Source organism: Lithobates pipiens, unplaced genomic scaffold, assembly GCF_037356315.1.
Source record: "Lithobates pipiens isolate NorthernLeopardFrog02 unplaced genomic scaffold, aLitPip1_a1.2 Scaffold_16, whole genome shotgun sequence".
In the NCBI taxonomy this organism is placed as follows: Eukaryota; Metazoa; Chordata; class Amphibia; order Anura; family Ranidae; genus Lithobates; species Lithobates pipiens.
Window position 1 is genome coordinate 283812009 of NW_027507748.1, and position 20102 is coordinate 283832110.

The 20102-nt window shown below is 45.8% G+C and overlaps 1 protein-coding gene across 1 annotated transcript in view; it reads left to right on the forward strand.

The window, feature by feature from the left end:
• Nucleotides 1–20102, forward strand: part of DDX20 (DEAD-box helicase 20) — a 124766-nt gene that overhangs the window by 89752 nt on the left and 14912 nt on the right. Inside the window, exons 9-10 of the mRNA XM_077481533.1 lie at nucleotides 9360–9442; nucleotides 17716–17821. Of these exons, the coding sequence (XP_077337659.1) occupies nucleotides 9360–9442; nucleotides 17716–17821 (189 nt within the window). The remainder of the gene's footprint in view (nucleotides 1–9359; nucleotides 9443–17715; nucleotides 17822–20102) is intronic.

A 20102-nucleotide genomic window follows, 5' to 3' on the forward strand; every position in this document is an offset into this window, starting at 1 on the left:
CCAAACAGATGATTCCCAGAAAAGTGTAAACTCCAAAGCCTCAGCTTGGACCCCAAATCGCCCTTCCATGTCTTCAACCACAAAGCTTGCCTTGTGGATTTCACCAGAGCAGAGAATCTGGCTGCCAGCTTAACTGATTCAGCTGAAGCACCTGCCAGGAATCCAACTGCTTTGAAAAAGCAATGGAAAAGATTTTAGAATCTGTTGCCTGGACATGCCTGCTGAGAGATGTCTTTGACTGCGTCAACCAGCAGTCTAAGTTCCCGGCTTCACAGGTGGCTGCTAAAGTGGTTGTAAAGCCTCCCTCCTGACTTTTAACTATAGGTAAGCCTAGAATAAGGCTTACCTATGGGTAGTGGAAATATCTCCTAAACATGTGCCGTTTAGGAGATGTTTCACTTGTAGCGCGCCAATGATGTAATCTGCGCATGCGCTGTGAAGAAACGGACCTTACGTTACGGACTGCTCCTGCACACATGCATGGTAGTGACGTCACGGCCCCCGGTAGGAAGAGGGGTGAAGATGGCCTGCACAGGGCACAGCAATGGGATTTGTTTGCAGGTAAGTGTCACATAATGCCATTATGCTTTTAATTTGCCAGGAGCAAAAAAGAAAGTAAAACCCATTAAAACTTTCCCCTTCGTATCCATGGGGCCCTTGAGAGACCCCATGTTGTTGAAGGCCAGGTCCGTCTTTTTAGAAATATTTAAGAGTCGTGCATCAAGTTTTGGAATCTAATTCCACGTTGAGCCCCATCCTCCTCAAAAGGAATCCTTCTCGTAAAGCTGCCTGAGAATTTTTCTTTTTTTTTCTTTCAGGGTTTTCTCCCACTCAAATTCAGTAGTATCCACCAAGGTATTATGCACTGGAAATATCCTGGATTTTTTTGCATTCAACCCCTGGTACATTAGGTCGTGCTTAGACAAATGTTTCCCTCTCCTCTTTGACTTCTAAGGGGTCATTGATGGCCTTGAGAAGGTCGTCCACATTATCCAGCATCAGTGAAGGAGTAGTCCTCTTTCTTTCTTTGACCCCAAATCTATCTGCTCCCCCCCCCCAGCTGGGCTCAGACAGAGCTGGCTTTTTGAAGGTTAGGGTTAAGGGGGGGACTCTGAATCTACCTTGCAAGCTTGATAGAGAAGATAGTTTTGTTTTTAACCGACGTGAGAATCTTGTGGCTTGCTGGCACTGACTCATCTTTAACCAGGATATTGACACACCCAGGGCAAAGAGGCTTCTCTCAAGATAAGCCTAACTTTACTGCACATACAGCACACTCCTTCTGGGAGCCTGTGCTTGGGCCTTGTGGGTTTAACCTAAAAGCAAAACAAACAAATAGTCCCCAAAGTCAGGCTTCTGACACAGCAGACCGCCACTGTGCTGGGAATAGAGAAGGAAAGTGCCCTTCCCATCACCTGTGGCTCCCTCCAAGGCCCCCATGGACTGGGAAAACAAAAATCACCCAGTGTTAGCAAGCGGGAGCACTCCCCAAGCTTACCTGAGAGGTGTCTCTGCCCAGGGAACCAGAGTGCACCACCTGAGAAGTGCAGTGTGCTCCATCCTTCTTCCTAGGTGTGCTGCCACAGCCTCTGCCGGTTCTTCCACTCGCCGCTGGGATCCCTGTACCGCTGCGCCAATTGAGACTGGAACTACCGTCTCCGGCGCCCTCTATTGAGGTCACTCCTTTGGAAGACTGTGCCTGCAGCTTCCAGAACCAACCTGGAGCGCAGCCTATCCCAACCCCGGAAGCTGAGTGCTGACCTTTCCTCCCCGTCCAGCAGGAAAAACTGAGCCAGCGAGCAGCACTGCGGGCTCTGCCATGCCCCACAGAGGTCCTCTCTCTCCTCGAGCACAGGCAGTGGCAAGGGTCGCAACCTCACTCCACCATACACAGGAGGGATCGTGGCAGGCCAGTAGTTACTCCGCAGGAAGCTCACACTACAGGACAGCCCTGAGACAGAGCTCCCAAAGTCGGTTCCTGAATATGCTTCCTTCCCGTCCGGAGGAAACCCTAAAACTGCAGGGAAGACCTGGAAGAATACCTTTTAAAGAGTTTGGGCAAACTGGTTTCCTGCCCTGGAGGGAGACGCTCTACATCTCTCAGGCTGTCATGGAAGATAAGTGGAGAGAAATAGTTTTGATTGGATACAATGGAATATGTATGGGCAGTACGCTGACATTTTAGTATAGGGTCACTTTTTATTACATGGACAATGCTGCTTTATTTGTAACTCTGGGACAGGGTGTGAAGGCTGCCTGTACAGTTTCCTAGAGGGCAGTAGACATTTTCTGCAGGCCTGTTTGCCTTGTTCTTGGAGCCCTTTCCTGCTCTGCATAGACTACAAAGTTGAAACAGTAGGCGTACAGGGTTTGCAAATGGGGGCTTTCGAGGAGGACTTGATACAGTGATGCTTGTTTGTATCTATATTAAGTCAGCTCTTCCATGGAAGCAGCTTCACAGATAGTTGACACCTTTTGGGTTTTCTCAGGTGTTAGAATCTGGAAATATTCCTGCTTGTTAAGGAGGAATTCAAAACACAATGTATGCTTTTTAGGGTACTGTTTGTCCCACAATTTTAACGTTTCTAAATGATTCCTTTTTAACATGGCAAATATTCACTTCAAGTACATTTCAAAGAAATTGAAAAACAGTTGATTTGAAGTAATTTGTAGAAGAATTCCTCCAAGGACATTAGATGCAGAAAACTTTCTAAGTGCCAGTTCATACCAGTTGCAGTCCAGTGGGGTTTTTTCTGCATCAAAAATGCATGGAATAAGGAAAATTGTTGCCCATACTTAACGTAATTTTCCTTTCCTGGATCCTCCCCATGTCAGCCTACTATGGGTCAGCTCCGCCCCCTCTGACCCCTCCAGGACCACCTTTTTTCCAGCCCATAAAGGGCGGCTGCCGAACCAAGACTGTTCCATCACCCTTCCACGTGACGGATGAAAGGGTGGGAATCCCCAGCTGACATGGGGAGAATCCAGGAAAGGAAAATTACGGTAAGTATGGGCAACAATTTTCCTTATTCCTGGACCTCCCCATGTCAGCCTACTATGGGATGTAGCAAGCTTCTTTCAAAAAGGGAGGGAAAAATAAAAGACTCAGAGAGAACTGCTGCTAAACAAATTTAATGGCCGACAGCCGCAGAAACCACAGATGATCCAAACAATTCCGTAGGAGAGAATGCTACATTCAGCCTATAATGCTGGATGAAAGTGTTGGGAGCACCCCAGCTTGCTGCTCTGCAAACTACCTCGGGTGACACCTTCGCATAGGCTGCCCATGATGCTGCCATACCTCTAGTCGAATGTGCCCTGAACTCCGCTGGCGGGGGAAGACCTAGTGACTCGTAAGCAATCTGGATGGTCTTCACAATCCAGGATGAAACAATCCTAGGAGGCGCCGCCATGCCCTTTTTAGGTCCCATGGGAAAGATGAACAGCTGATCGTGTTTGCGAAACTTCTCAGTCTACTCCAAATAAGCTGAAATAGAGGAGACCAAGTCTAACTTCTTCCAATCACCTTGGGACTGATCTACGGTGAAGATGGTCTCCCAATTCATGTGAAAAGCCGTAGAGACCTTCGGTAGAAAGCTAGGAACCGGCCAGGGAAAAATCGTACAAAAAGGCTCTTTGGATGAAAAGGCACATAATTCGGAAACTCTCCTAATGGAGGCAATGGCCGTCAGTAATACTGTCCTCAATGTCAAATGAAATACCGAACAGGATGATGTTGGGTCAAAAGGAGGAGCCAACAAGGCTTTTAAGACCAGAGTCAGGTCCCATTTGGGAAAAAAAGACTTTAGGGGAGGTCTGATCTTAACGGCTGCCTTCAGGAAACGGACCGCGAGCGGTTCCATTGCCCACCTTGAGTTAGTCATCGCTGAAAGGGCCGAAACCTGGACCTCCAGGGAGTTGTAAGCCAGGCCATTATCTAGTCCCTGCTGGAGAAACTCCAAATTGTTTGAGACTAAAGGAGATTCAGACTGCCAGCCCTTCTTCACAGCAATACGACAGAAAGCCTTCCATACTCGGTGATAGGTCGCGTTCGTCGATCTTTTCCGAGACGAGAAGCCTTAACACTTTAGTGACCTCCTCTCAATTTCCACGCCATTAGCCTCAGACTCCTGGGATTTGGATGACATATTCCGTTCTGGAGTAGGAGATCCCGACAGCATGGCAGCGGGATCGGTTGACACATTTTCATTCTCCACACCAGCGGGAACCAAGGCCTTCTGGGCCATAATGGTAGAATTGCTATGGCTGTTACTTCCTCCCTGTAATTCTTCAGTATGGTCTTGAGGATTAAAGGAAGCGGAGGGAACACATACACCAGGGGTAAGTCCCACGGTTTGGACAGGGCATCTTGGCCGCAAGCTTGTGGATGGTATGTTCTGGAGAAGAACCAAGGAAGCTGAGCGTTCCTCTCCGATGCCATGAGATCTATAACAGGTAACCCCCAAATCCTGAAGATCCTCCGCAGGAATTTCGGATTCAAGACCCACTCGCTGGGATCTACGAAGTTTCGACTCAAATGGTCTGCCAATGTATTCACGGGGCCCGGGAGATATGCTGCCGTCAACGAAACAAGGTTCTTCTCTGCTCACTGGAATATCTGGCATGCGACCCGAAGTAGGACTCGGCTCCTGGTGCCCCCTTGATGGGACACATACGCAACAGTGGCCTTGTTGTCTGACAGTATTTTGACCGCTTGATCTTTCAACAGTGGCTGGAAGCCTAGAAGAGCGTGCTGGACGGCCTCTTAACTCCAAGATGTTTGCGGGACGTCGGGGGGCCACTGACCCTGAGCCTGCTGACCCAGGCAGTCGGCTCCCCAACCCTGGCTTCGGTAGTGAGTACTACTTGTTCTGGAGGCCGAAGGGATACACCCCGGGCAAGGTTGCGTGAGACTGTCCACCAACTAAGGGATTGCCCTATTTACCTCGGAATGCATATCCTCTGACTCAGGGAGTGACGATTCCATTGGAGAAGGAAATTGCACTGAAAAATCCTTCTCCACCTGGCCCAAGGTACTACCAGAATCGTGGCTGATAATTTTCCGAGATAGCGCATGCACTGTCTTGCAGCAAGGAGCGAGCTGGACATCACTTTCCTGGTTTGGATCCGAATATCCCGAATTTTCCTCCTGAGGGAGAAAGACTCAACCTTGTTTTGTCTAACTTTACCCCCAGGTATTCTAAAACTTGGGTTGGCTGCATCTGGCTTTTTCGATGATTGACTAGCCAGCCGAACCGGGCTATTGTCTCGCAGGTGAGGGTCACATGACGAAGGAGAAGATGTTCTGAAGACGCTAGTAACAGCAGATCGTCTAGATACTGAAAAATTTGAACGTCTCTGGCTCTGAGGGTGGCGATGACGTCTGAAAGTACTTTCGAAAAGGTTCTGGGTGCTGTGCACAGGCCAAACGGGAGGCAGCGAAACTGGTAATGAGCACCTTCCACCGCAAACCTGAGGAACCAATGATGAGCTGGATGGATGGGAACATGTAAATAGGCGTCCGCCAAGTCTATGAAGGCCATCCAGTCTTCCTCCTTCACCACGGAAATAATGGTCTCCAGGGACTCCATCCTGAGAGGCGGGACACTCATGTACGAGTTTAGAGCTTTCAGATCTAACACCAGTCTGAAACCCCCCAAAGCTTTTGCCACTAGGAACAATGGGGAATAAACCCCTAAGCCCCGTTCTCGTCTTGGCAACGGGACAATGGCTTTTGCTGTCAGCAATCCACTTGTATAACCTTGCAAACACTGTCTCTTCTCCGGAGAAGTCGGAAACCCTGGTTTCCACAAACAGGGACTGCGGAGGCCTTGACCCGAACTCTAGACGATGGCTGTCCCGAATTATGGCCAACACCCATGAGTCCTGAATTTCGTCCACCCAACCCCGCCGAACTGAGCGAGCCTTGCTCCCACGTGAGGGACTCGGCGGAGAAACCTTCAAAAGGCCTTATTGGTTGACTTCGGGGCTTGGCCCTGCTTGGTCTTAGAAACCTTTTGGAAAGGACGAACTAGCTGGACTCCATTGCCTGGAGAATGGCCTACCAGGCCTGTAGGAACTTGCTTCCTTAAAATTCCCCCTGGACCTTCTTGCCGGGCGAAAGGGCTGCCGGTGTCTTCTCTCCTGTGAGATTAAACCTGATCTGCCACCAGACACATGTTGGATCGCAGATTCCAAGGGCTTACCGAAAAGGAGTTTCCCATCAAAAGGCACCGAACATAGACTCTGTTTTGAAGAATTATCTGCCGCCCAGTGCCTTAACCATAATGCTCTTCGAGCTGTCACGGAGTGGGCCATAATCTTCACCATCATTCTGACCTGATCAACGGCCGCTTCAGCCAGAAATTCCACAACCATCCAATTCTGCCACCCAAGTCTTGAGAGCCGCTGCTACAGAGGTGAGGGCCAACGCTGGCCAGCACGCCGCCCCCGCTACTGACTATAACCACCTCAGATCCGTATCCACTCTCCGATCCATGGGATCCCTAAATGAGACTGAATCCTCTGAAGAGTGATATGACGGGCCAAACGCTGCGGTGAGGCATCCACCCTGGGGGTAGTGTCCCATAACTCTGCATCCTTCACACTGAATGGATATAGCTTCGTAAATCTGTTGATAGTAAACCTTCTTTCTGGCTCAGCCCATTCATCTTCCAAAATTTCCCGGATCTCAAAGATGAGGGGAAAAGAAGGCAAGGACTTTTTCAATTCCGGATAGTATTTCCGTTGCTTTTTGGGAGGAGGAGTCTCCTCCTGCCACTGTAATGCATCCTTCGCCGCCTCCACCAAAATGGGGACCAAGGCAAAATCGAAGGCGTGTGATTGCGGAATCCCCTCTGCCTCTGAGGAATCCGATTTGAACCCACCGCCTGACTCCAGAACCGAATCTGTAGAAGATGCTGGATGGGCGGGCTTCCTGGATGCTCCTCTCAACCCCTCTGTCTGCTGATTTAATACAGGATTTCACACGTCGGGCATCAGAAGCGTCATCCCGTGAGGCTTCTTTGAGACAGGAAGCGCACACCAATTTCCCCGGAAGGGCTTCAGCCGCACAGCCCCAACAGCCTGCTGGAGAGGAGGGCCTGGACGAGGAGGAGGCCTGCCCCTTGTGCCTGCCGGATCTGGTCTCCTTAGAGGCTCTGACGGCTTGAACCTCCTTGGCTCGGGTGTTGGGGAAAATGATGAGGCTCTGAAGAGGGAGATCTGGAATACCGAAAATGTGGAGAGAACTGTAGGTGCATGCGACTCTGGAACTCGGCATGTCGCAACTTCCTCTTGCTCTTTCGTGGTAGAGGAGTAGACTTGGAGCCTCTCTGCGGGCTTTTAGCTCACACTGGGCTTTTCTCTCTGTAAGAAAACACAGAGGAGAAGCTCTCTTTTAAAAAACAAAACACAAAAAAAAAAAACCTTTCCATGGGCTCTTCAGTGCAAATAGGCAGGGTACACAATCAGGCTGATAGTCCTAAAAGGAAAGGAAGGCTAAATACATGCACAGCGGTATAAAAATAAAAAACTAAGAACCAAGTAGCAGCTGATAAAGTTCCTACCTAAGTGCAGAGCTTACTGAGCTGAAGCTCGGAGTGCTGATCTCTCCCAGAATGCAGGGAAGCCCAGAGCGAAGGCGACCGCCCCTTAAGACAAGACAGCTGTCTGAGTCATCAGAGAGCGCCTCAGAGATTAATAGGCAATCGGACGAGCAGGGGAAATACGATCTGCAGGACACGAGGGAGGGCTACAGAGCCCAACAGAGCTCCAGAGGCACAGAGAAAGGTAAAGCAATAAAAATGGAGAGACTTACCCCAGCAGCTCCACAAGCCAGCCTGTTCTTCCTCTGGCACACACACAGTTGTTTAAACTGAAGCATAGATCCCAGCATCAAGGGAACCCAGCCCCTTGGGAGATTTACAGCCCGTCTGGGGGGGTCTTCTGTGCCGGGAGAGGCTTAACCCGGACAGGACATAAAATCGGCCCAGATTAATATGTATATATAACTTTTCAAATTATTTTTTGTTTGAAAAAAAAAAAAAAAGGCGTCCGGAGCGAGGACGAAAAAAGAACATCGTCTTTGTCCGACAGCCGCCCTTTATGGGCTGGAAAAAAGGTGGTCCTGGAGGGGTCAGAGGGGGCAGAGCTGACCCATAGTAGGCTGACATGGGGAGGTCCAGGAAAGTAGATTTTATGGTTTTCAATGGCATATAGTTCACACCAGTGCTTGCAGTTAGTGTGTTCCAGAAAAAAAAGGAAGGAAGTGCTGCATTTTTCCTGGACTGTATGGTAATGCTGTAAAACACACTGGAATGCACCAGAACGCATCTAGACGTGTTAAAACCGCTCATGCAGAAATGCATCTGGAACACGTCCGGACTGCATTTCTATGGTGTGAACTGGCCCGAAGTAAAATTTCGGAATTTACTGCATAGAATTAACTCCAGTCTGTCACAAGTGTTAAAAAGAAATCTTTCATTCATGTGGTTTGGCACTGTCATCTGACCCAGTTCTGTTCCAAAGTTATAACTGTTTTGAATGGGAGTGACTGGTTGTTTCGTTTGGGTCAATGTCTGACATTGCTGGATATGATTGAAAATATGAATATATCTAGGTATACCAAATGTTGTGTGTATTTTTTATGTAAGAAGTGAGATTTTAGTAAGGTGAGAACTTTAACCATTCTAGTATTAGTACTTGAACTGACTCCATTAAAAAGCACTTTCCTTATAATGTGAGCTTAAAGAGGAAGTAAACCCTGATGAGTTTACTTCCTCTTTCATTCCCTGCAAAGGCAAAGCATAATGGACTACTATGCATCGCATAGTAGTCCATTATGTGTCACTTACCTGACACAGGAGCCAGCGATGTCACCGCTATCCCCTGTAATGCGCCCCATCCATCTTCTTGGTGGGATCTCGCAGCTCCGCCGCTGTCATTCGGCGAAGCTGCGATGACGTCACTCCCACGCATGCGCACGGGAGCCGACATGAGCGGCAGCTCCGTCGTTGAGAATGCCGCGCTCAGTGCGCCTGTGCGCCGCTGTAGACAGCAGTGCCTGTTATCAGGCAAATATCTCCTAAACCATATAGGTTTAGGAGATATTTCTTGGACCTACAGGTAAGCCTTAATCTAGGCTTACCTGTAGGTCAAAGTGGTTTGTAAGGGTTTACAACCACTTTAAGTTCTTTCATTCTAGTGCAAGTTCTTTCATTCTAGTGCAATCATTATGTGACTGTTAATGGATTTTTAGCTGTATCATTCTGCTTAATTAAAAAAAAAAAAAAAAAAAAAAGACAGATACCTGAGAGAGTCTCTGGTTAAATTGACATTTTTTTTTTTTCCTCTGCCAGGTAGTATGAACCAAAACCAAAGACTTGATGCAATGGCCAAACTTAAGCAGTATCACTGCCGTGTTTTGATTTCAACTGATCTTGTAAGTAGTTTGACTGGTTTACAGACTCTTTTGTATTTGACTTGGGGAAAAAAACATTTAGCAATGCAGTTATGTTGACATTTAATGGTACATATTTATTTTTTAATAGAAATCTCTCTATTTCACAGAGCAGCCACTAATCCCCTCTTTTTGGGTCCCCCCCCCCCCCCCCCCGGCGCTTTCTCTCTGTCCAATGCCCCCATGTCAAGCCACTTCCCATGGGGCACTCGTGCATGCTTGCACCCAAGCCCTGCTGCTGCGTCCATTGACCAGGACTCAGACTCGCCCCCTATTCCCTCGTCGGATTTAAAGGAAAAAGATCACTTTAGAGCTCCTATATGAGGTGAAACTGACTTAATTTCTCTTATATTCACCGACTGACACAGCTCCTTTCTTAGCCATTGGGTTGTTACGCCACCTTTAGGAGAAGACTAGGCATAACATGTTATGAAAAACACAGAACTTTTAGTTCCGCCCAAGGGGCGGTCCCTTAGGTAACAACCCCCCAGCCTGCCATGCAGCACTCAGTTTTATTTTGCCTAGTGAAGGAGGAGGACCTAGGAACCCTGCGGGCCCATCGGTCCTGATTTATTTTCTGCAGAAGCTTTGCTTTTTGCGCAAGACTATAGATCCTGTGATCTACTATCAAAAGCCGGCTGGGTGACAGGCTGGATACCCTTATCCTTGTAGTCTCCCCAGCCAGCCCACCGAGCGTGTGCAGACCAAAGCTACGCGCTGGGTCGGCCATGACGTATCTCAGCTCCAGAGGTGGTCGTGAGAATTAATGCTCCAGGGCACACATATGACCAGGCTACTGATGTCTGCGTAAGTGTGCCGTGGCCTGTAGATTGGCGGCCATTTTCCCTGTGGTTTTGTCCTTTATACTGGACGCCTGGTGGCCATTTCCTTGAAGCCTGAGCACGTGTTTTGGTCAGTCTCTAGGAGAAGCATGCTTTCCTGTAGTCCGGCGGCCATTTTCTCTGTGCTTTATGTCCTTATACTGGACGCTCCTCGGCAGACATTTTCTTTGAGCCTGAGCACATTGTGGATCGGTTTCCGCACCATAAGCAGCAGCTCTGGATGACACAGTGTGATTTCCTATGCACCTGGGAGCTGACAAGAAATACAGGCACTACTTGCTGGACAGCACAGAACCCGTCAGGGTGGTGAGTCCTGCGGGAAAGAGCCCCTCAGCCAGCAGCAGTTAGGAGGGTGGGACCATCACTGTCCTAAGTCCCCATCAGGTGGCAGACAGGGTAGGGTCAGCATGGCTTCAGAGACTGGTGTTTCATCCCCCGAAATCCAGGCAATTGCAACCGGTTCGCCTGCAGAATGTGCAGTGCCCCGGGACGCTTTGTCAGCGTTCCTCAGTTTGTTCGTTGCCAAGATGGAGGGGCGTGGGCGCAAAGGTGCCCCCCCCCCCCCGTTCTCTTAGAAGAGCTCTGACGCAGACTCTGGCCCTACGGAGGCTGGTGACCCCTGCACTGTCGTTTCAAATTACGCTGACCAGGACAGTGAGGATGAGTGCGCCAAAGCGCTTGTTGGAGCACTTATCACAGCTGTGCATGATACTCTGAAGATTCAGGAGCCAGCAGATCTCGCTGCTGATGTAGCGGTCCCTTTTGGGTCACGTAAGCCATCCTGTTCACCTAAGGTGTTCCCGTATCTGACCTATTTGGACAAGTTCATTTATAAGGAATGGGGTCGACCTTTTCAGTCCCCCAAATACATGGCAGTGTGTTACCCCTTTTAGGAGAGCCTTCTCAAAAAGTGGTCGGCTCCTCTGGTCGTGGACCCCCCAGTATCCAGGTTAAACAAAGTAACCACGATCCCGGTAGAGGGGGCTCCTGCATTTAAGGATCCCACGGACAGGAAGGCCGAGGCAGTGGCTCGTTCCTTGTTTACGGTTGTCTGGTCAACCATGCGACCAGTACTGGTATCCACACTTGTGTCGCAGACACTGAGTGGGCAAAACTGTTGCACCGCGAATTGGGAGAGCAACAGGCTTCTCCTGTCTGCGTGCAACTAGCAGACCAGTGCAAGACCTTAAGTACCTTTTGTGACGTGGCCCTGGATACCCTCCCTCTGTTATCCAAGGCCTCAGTGTCAGCAGTGGTACTGAGGCGCCTGATTTGGTTAAAATGCTGGTCTGCTGACCAGGCATCCAAAAAACCCCCGACAAATCTAACCTTCCTTGGCGACCAGCTCTTTGGAGCCTCTTTGGATGACATTATTAAAAATGCCACAGGTGGTAAGAGTACTCAACTCCCACAGACCAGGAAGGCTAAGGGGCCACGCCGTAGGCAAGGGCCCTCATTTTCTGCTCACAAATGGCTTTTTCGTCCGCCCGGAGCTTGGACCAAATGTCCCCAGCCCGACAGCACGACCATTGAAGGACAAAAGCATCCTTGGAACCGCAAGCCTGCGAACAAAAGTGCTACCGCATGAAGGTTTGCCCGCACCCGCAACACGGGTTGGGGCTCGCCTTCGGGAGTTTGCAGCCCAGTGGGCCTCTTGGCTGTCTGACCAGTGGATCTGCGATCTGATTTCCTCAGGTTACAAAATAGAGTTCCTCTCTTCGCCGCAAAAAAACGGATTCCTCCCCTCCAGCATACCCATACTCCGAGCTCTCCGGGAGGCCCTCTTGGGGGCGGAAAGGGACCTGCTGAATCGTGGGGTGACTGTACCTTTTCCAGAATCAAAAAAAAGATTTCTTTGAGGCAGTACCATATGCCCAGTTCCACACCAAAGTCCTGCAGATGGAGATTTTAACAAAATCTCTGTTGTCCCTGGATTGACAGATCCAGGTGAGCCAGTTAGTCAGGGATTCCCTGATCTGGTGGCTGAGGTCCCCGTTACTTTAGTCTGGGAAGTCGTTCCTCCCTCCTGAAATGGGCGGTGATCACAACGGACACCAGCCGATCCGGCTGGGGTGGAGTAATGGGAGTTCAGTCGACTCAGGGCCTCTGGTCGGCGGAGAAATCCAAGTTGCCGATCAATCTGCTGGAACTGAGAGAGCGATCAGGCTATACCTCTCCACATGGTCGATAAGACTGCGAGGGCGTCCGATCAGGATCAGACAACACCACGGCTGTGGCATACGTCAATCACTAAGGAGGAACAAGAAGCTCGCCCGACGCACGATAGGTCGCTCACATACTTCGGTGGGCAGAGCGTCATGTACCAGCCCTGTCGGCCATTTACATCCCGGGAGTGGAGACTTCTCGGAAGATATCATCGTACCAGGAAGGCCTACATCTCCATGTGTGAGGAGAAAGGATGGCATCCGTGCTCCTTTTATATATCCAGGGTCCTGCTGTTTCTTCAGCAAGGAGTAGACCAGAAATGGTCTTTGAGCACCATTAAAGGACAAATTTTGGCTGTCTTTTTTTAGCGACCCCTGGCGTCTCACTCTCTAGTGAGCACTTTTATTCAAGGGGTGCGGCATGTAGTTCCTCCAGTGCGTCCACCGTTATCCCCGTGGGATCTGAACCTGGTGTTATCGGCGCTACAAAAACCGCCAGTTGAAAATATCAGAGAGATCCCTCTGTTGACTCTTTCCCAGAAAGTGGTATTTCTAGTGGCCATTACATCGGCCAGGAGGGTTTCAGAACTGGCGGCCTTGTCCTGCAAGTCACCTTATCTGGTTATCCACAAGGATAAGGTGGTGTTGCGTCTGCAACCTTCTTTTTTGCCGAAGGTGGTCTCGGCGTTTCACATCAATGAAGACATTGTGTTACCATCTCTGTGTCCTAAGCCGACACATCCTAAGGAGGTGGCCCTCCATTCCCTGGATGTGGTTCGGGCTCTGAGGGTGCATTTGTCTGCCACGGCTCCCTTCTGGAAGTCAGACTCCCCGTTCGTTTCAGTGGCTGGTCCAAAGAAAGGCATGGCGGTCTCGTCGGCCACCATTTCCAGGTGGATCAGACAGATTGTAGTACAAGCCTATGCCTTGAAGGGGCAGGTGCCCCCCTTTGCGGTCACGGTCCACACCACAAGGGCAATCAGAACGTCTTGGGCCTTCCGACATCAAGCGTCTGTCGCTCAAGTGTATAAAGCGGCGACCTGGTCGTCTGTTCACACTTATACAAAGTTCTACAAGATAGATGTCCGTGCATCTGCTGATGCATGTTTTGGCCGCAAAGTTTTGCAGGCGGCTGTATAGTTGCAATTGCATATGCAATTTTTCCTGTTTTTTCTGGGTAAAAACGCAGTACCTTTTAAGTTAATGCACTGTTCCATTTGTTACCGCAGTTTTGCTGCGGTTTGAGGGTAATACCTCTCTGTTGAGGAGCACCCTGTTTTTGTGGTGTGTGTGTTTTTTTTTTCCCCCCCCCACACACTTTTGTGGGTAAGGTTATACTAGTTCCCACTTGCCATGGTGTATGCTGTTTTCCCACCCCTCGTTTTGGCACTGCTTGGGGATGTCCCAGTGGCTGAGAGGAGCTGTGTCAGTCGGGGAATATAATAGAAAATAGGATGTAATTCACCGACTGACACAGCACCCTCCCCTCCTATTTTTCTTTACATTCTACTGCTTGTTGACATACTGAGTGCTGCATGGCAGGCTGGGGGGGGTTACCTAAGGGACCGCCCCTTGGGCGGAACTAAAAGTTATGTGTTTTTCATAACTTGTTACGCCACACCTTTAGGAAAAGACTAGGCATAACATCCCAATGGCTAAGAGAGAAGATGTGTCAGTCGGTGAATTACAGAGAAAAGGATTTTACGCTGAGTACAAAAAATCCTATTCCCCCTAGAAACCCAATGTTTTCCTATTCCTGTTGCCAGGGCAAGTTAGGACACATAAGGGAGACACTTCCCAATGAGAGAAAATGCAGCCTGTTTTTTTTTTTTTTTTTTCTTTGACATTTCATACTTGATGCCTTTTGAAATAATGTGATCATTACACTGCAGAATGTGCCATAAATTAGTTCCACAGATTTTTATGTTTGAGACTAAACTTAGGCATTGTTTTAAGGAAAACGCATTTCAGTAATGGTTACATTAAAAACAATTACTTTGTAAACGTAACTACCTGAATCTGTCTTGACATCAGTCTCTTGTAATTTCCAATGCAGCAGAACTCTGATTTGAATAGGCAGGAATTTTGGCCAGTCAGGCTGTTGGTAAATGGGCTGATTAGAAACCTACAGAACATTAGAAGAGAGATGACGTCCCTCGTCTGATAGTGCTAATTCACTCTCCATTTATAGGCTGGCCCTTCTGTGCAGGAAATAGTCTGTCATGTGGCATCCTCAGCCATTTAGGAAGTGTCTTTTTATCAATGAGTACAAGGCATTCTCTAATTGGTGGAGCTAGTGACATCATCTGCCATCATTTTGCACAGATGTTAAAATTCCCAGGTTAGGCCTGAATGTCTAAATTATGTATTTTCTGAAAGCTGTGTCCTCGTAGAATAAAATGGCAGTTGCAGATATAATTATGATTGTACTACTGCTTATCAAATCTTTATTTTATGTACAAAAAAAAACACACTCATATTGATTTTAGAACAAACACAATTATAATACTGCATTTTATGGTAACATTTTATAGAGAGGGTTGGCACATTACATTATGTAGAAAAGTGTGATTTTCGCTGCTGAATTAGAACTGGCTATAAACAGTAAACTTCCCAGTGTGTTTACATATCGGTGCTGCTGTTAATGTAATCCTTATGTTACCGGCATCAAAAGGGTTTAAAGCCCAACTCTATGGGTACAATCTTTTTTCATACCTTCTAGATCCTGCTTAAACCTTCATACTCTCAGTGTTTTTGCAGATTTGCTCAAAATCCTCTGCTTTCTCTCCCCAGAGCTCCGCTTCCGTTCTAGGTTGCTTTGATAGACTAGAGTGCCAACAATATGGGTTGTAAAGGGAAAATTAGCCTTTAAAAAGTATAAGACCAGGCAAAGTTTTTTTTTTTTTTTTTTTTTTTTTTTTGGATAGTGTGGGGAAAGGGCCTCAGCTAGAGAGGCCTAACCTCATTATTTGTCCTGGGTACCTTTGTGACTGGAAGAGAGAGTGAAGGGGAATCCAAAATTGTATTAAAGGGATATCTTCCAATAAGCATATTTCTTTTGAGGCTGCATTCACACCTGAGCGTCTCAAAATCATGCATTTTTACCATGTTTTTTTTCTGTATTTTGCCACGATTTTGTACAGGTCACCAATGTAAAAAGCAGAATAATCTATAATCTGCCATGAAGAAGCTCATGTTCTTTTTTCAGCCGAAGGCGTTTTTCACGTGTTTTTTTTCTTCAGGTGACAAAACGCTCAGATGTGAAAAGGTGCCGTTTAAATGAATGGGATTTTGCTTGTTGGGCATTTTTTCAGGCGTTTTATGAGCTGAAAACGCTCAGGTGTTGAGTACATCCTTAAAGACCACATTCTTAAGCCCCATACACACTATCAGATTTTCTGCTGATTTATTTTTTTTCCTTCAAATTTACCAAAACCATATGAGGTCAAACCTTAGGAGTTTCAATTTGTATGCAATCAGGCAGAGGCCCTTGCACTACATGGTTTTGGTAAATCTGAAGACAAAAATTTTGTAGAAAATCTGATACTGTATATGGGGCTTTACAGGGGTTTTCCCTTCACAATGTCAACTGCCATCCTGTTGTGCCTCTGCGTGAAGAAGTGGAGTAAAATCTGATTCCAAATAAGAGACAGGGGAGGTTTAAATAGACAGACAACATGTGCACTGACGAAAAATTTGTTCATTTTCATTTCATTTGTTTACTTTTTTTTTTTTTTTTCCCAGTCATTTGTTATGATCGAAAATCGTTATTTTGTTGTTGTTTTTATCCGTAATGTTCCATTCGTTTAGATGTGTTATTCGTTATTTCGATAATTCATAAAAATCCAAAATTCTAAAATAAAAGCAAAAACCCGAAATGACGAATAATAAAGGTAAGAATAGGTATTGCAATTCCCTTTAGAACTTTGCTGTTGGTGAATGTAACAAATACAAATTTATCTAAAGTTACGAATTATCCGAAATAACAAATGCAACATCTAAATAAATGGAACATAGCGAATTAATAATAGACATTTTTTATTATGTTACATTCGTTTTAGATGTTGCATTTGTTATTTTGGATAATTCATAATTTCAGATAAATTCTTATTTGTTATGTTCACTAATAGCCAAATTTGAAAGGACTATCCAATACCTAAAATTTTAATAATTAGTAATAGTTATTATTAGTATATTTAATTTTTGGGTATTTGAATTTTCGTTCTTTTGAATTTTTGAATTTCAGATTTTCAGACTTTCAAAATTTCGGAAAAATTTGTTAAACGGGTTTTCTCTAATTCTAATATTTTCAAATTTAGTCAAAAAAGGACTTTCAAACGCATTTCACATGTCTAATATTGAAGTTACACTGTAAGGTTCTGGCATGCATCTTCGTTTTTACATTATTATCAGACTGCTAAACTAAAAAAAAGGCAGTTTTCAATTAGGCTTGGCCCAACAGGTTTTACCAGGCTTTCATCTTGCTGTCTGGTTGTAATACTGCTTCTTAAAAGCTATAGAGATTTATCTCATATCTGTTAGACTCCTGGAATAGCTTATGGATGCTTTAAGGAAGTTAACCAGGATTAGGCCATTTTTCTCACTACTGTCTATTCATGTTGGGCCCAGTCAAATTAATTGAAAAGGAGCTTGGGGCAACTATTTGCTTGTAATAAAGCCATGCACTGCACCAGGGCAATCAATCTTTACAGCATTCTGGTGTTTGATGTAAATACTTTTGTGGGGTATGAGATTGTAGTTTTATTCATTTAGGTAAATTTATGGGTCATTGGACCATTAAGTGGTGTGTTGAAGATCTGATCTGGGCCTGGTCACCGTTCTTCACTTTAATGCCTTTAGTGTAATCTGTCTTCTGCTCTATGCCTTTGTTCACTCATATATTTGATGTGTGTGTATATATGTATATATTTTTTTTTACCAATCTGAAGAACCGGCTTTCTTCCAACTCAGATTTCTGATGATATGAAGCTTTTCTTTGCCTTTTCAGTATATCAGCTGAACTTTTAATCCTGTCAGTGAAAACTACAAGCAATAAAAGCAAAAAACAAAAACTTTTCAGTGTGCATTATGCTTACATTATGACTTGGACATAGTTTATTCTCAGAAGTAATTCAATAATAATAGACAGATTTTTCATAGTCAAAAATAGTTTTCAGCATTTCTGTCTTGGCAAGTGTTTGATACTGTTGCCAATTTAACTTTTTTTTTTTATATATATATTTTTAAGACTTCACGTGGAATTGATGCAGAGAAGGTGAATTTAGTTGTAAACTTGGATGTGCCGCATGACTGGGAGACATACATGCATCGAATTGGGAGAGCTGGAAGATTTGGTAAACTACATAGCAGCAAACCAGATTTTAATACCTGACTGTATTTGTTTAAACCTAACTATATTGGACCCGACCTTATCAATATGCTATATGTAGAGCAGAATGCCTTCTAAGTACATTAATACTGGAACTTCCACATATCCGTCTTCTTCCCCTCTCCCCTCCAATCAGGTGCAATTTGGCAAGGAGGGAAGAATGGGTACTTGTTTTTGACAGGTACTGTTCCCCACTACTGGAAGACGGGGCCGAGGCCCGGTCTCTTGTAAGTTCGGCCCCCTCCTCCTTCCTCCATTGCCAGACCGATTAGCGCTTTGCGATTTGTGCATGCGCAGTAGGGAACTGGCTGTTAAGATGAAAGGCTTCATTACTAGGTACCTTTTTACCAGGAATAGCGGCAGCTGATCTGAGCTGGGATACAGACATCGCAGGCTCCCTGGACAGGTGAGTGTCCATATATTAAAAGTCAACAGCTGCAGTATTTGTAGCTACTGACTTTTAATTTTTCGTGGGGTGGCTGGACTTCCTCTTTAACAAGTGCTTAGGTTTTTTTTCCTGTTCTAAAATTTTACATGGACGAATGTCTTTGAAGGATAAGTTCACCTTTTAAAAAAAAAATTTAAATAAATGCATAATGTGTATTTACAATATTTTCCTTTCTTAGGAGTCTGTAAAGCATTGCACCCGGATTTGACAGATCATTGGTGCAATGTCGGGCTCCTGCAGACTGTAAGTGTAGTTGTCTGCTCATACCTCCGATACAGGCAGGCGGTTACTTCAGTCCAGGAAGAATCAATGAATTACGAGGATGCCCTTGCAGTTCATTGAGAACAATGATGATGGTATTTGTAGTTTTATTCATTCGCTCTGTGAATGAATGACACATCCTTGTGAACACAATCCCACATAGCCACACTTTTTTCAAATTGTGACAGCAGGTGCGAGGAGAAGATCCCAGGCATACTCTGCCACATGGCGTAGGGGAGGGCTGCAGGAGCGAGAACGTTGTTGCATTTTGCACCCTAAAAATGTGTTGAACTTCACCTTTAACTCTTAGATTAGACCAACTGGCTCCTGAGTTATTTATCTATCCCTATAAGGGTCCTTTCACACGGGGCGGATCAGTGCTGATCCACCCCGTGGATATCCGCTTGCTCAGCGGGGATCGCCGGAGCGATCTCCGCTGAGCAGGAAGAGGACAGGTCCGTCTCTGCACACTGCGCATGGACGGACCTGTCATAGCCCTATGGGAGACCACAGTGTCCGTCGTCACCCGATCTGATCCGATGACGGATGGAGAAATAGCTTTTTCCTCCGTCACACTTTTTCAGATCGGAGCGGGTCGGATGTCAGCGGACGTGTCACCGCTGACATCCGACGCTCCATAGAGCTCTATGGAGCATCCGTTCAGGTCCGCCTGAAAAACTGACAGGCGGATCTGAACAGATCGGTAGTGTGAAAGGGGCCTTAATCTACATAAATGCCATGGTTTATGTATGCATTTGTGTCAAATAGGCCTTGTGATTTAATTTGACAAATAGGACCATGATGTTAATACTTAGTTGGGTTCTAAGATTGTGTGCATGTATCTATCTTTCTGAGAGATATATACATATGTTATATACAGTATTTCTCAGAGCAGTAGAGTGTTAGACCATGTTAGTTATTAATGCATAAAGTTTGACGTTCAACTGATAGCTTTTCTTGACTAACATAAGTTATTAAAGATGCAAGCTTTCAGGATAACTTTATACATTGATCTCTGACAAAGGAATCTAAATTATCTTGACAGCTTGCATCTTTAATAACTTGTTCGCTAATGAACGCCAAACTCTCTCTCTCTCTCTCTCGCTCTTTTATATATATATATATATATATATATATATATATATATATATATATATATATATATATATATATATATATATATATATATATATAATAAATCTGTATTTAACCACTTCAATGCTGGAAGGTTAACCAGGTAATTTTTTGTTATAAGGCACTGCGTTGCTTTAACTGACAATTGTGCGGTCGTGCAACGATGTAGCCAAATAAAATTGATGTCTTTTTTTTTTTTTTTTTTTTTTTTTTGCCACAAATAAAGCTTGCTTTTGGTGGTACTTGATCAACTCTAGTTTTTATTTTTTGTGCTATAAACCAAAAAGTCCAAAAATAATTAAAAGATCAAATTTCTTCATCAGTTTAGGCCAATATGTATTCTGCTACACTGACAAATATCCCAGTAAGCGTATATTGATTGGTTTGTGCAAAAGTCATTGCG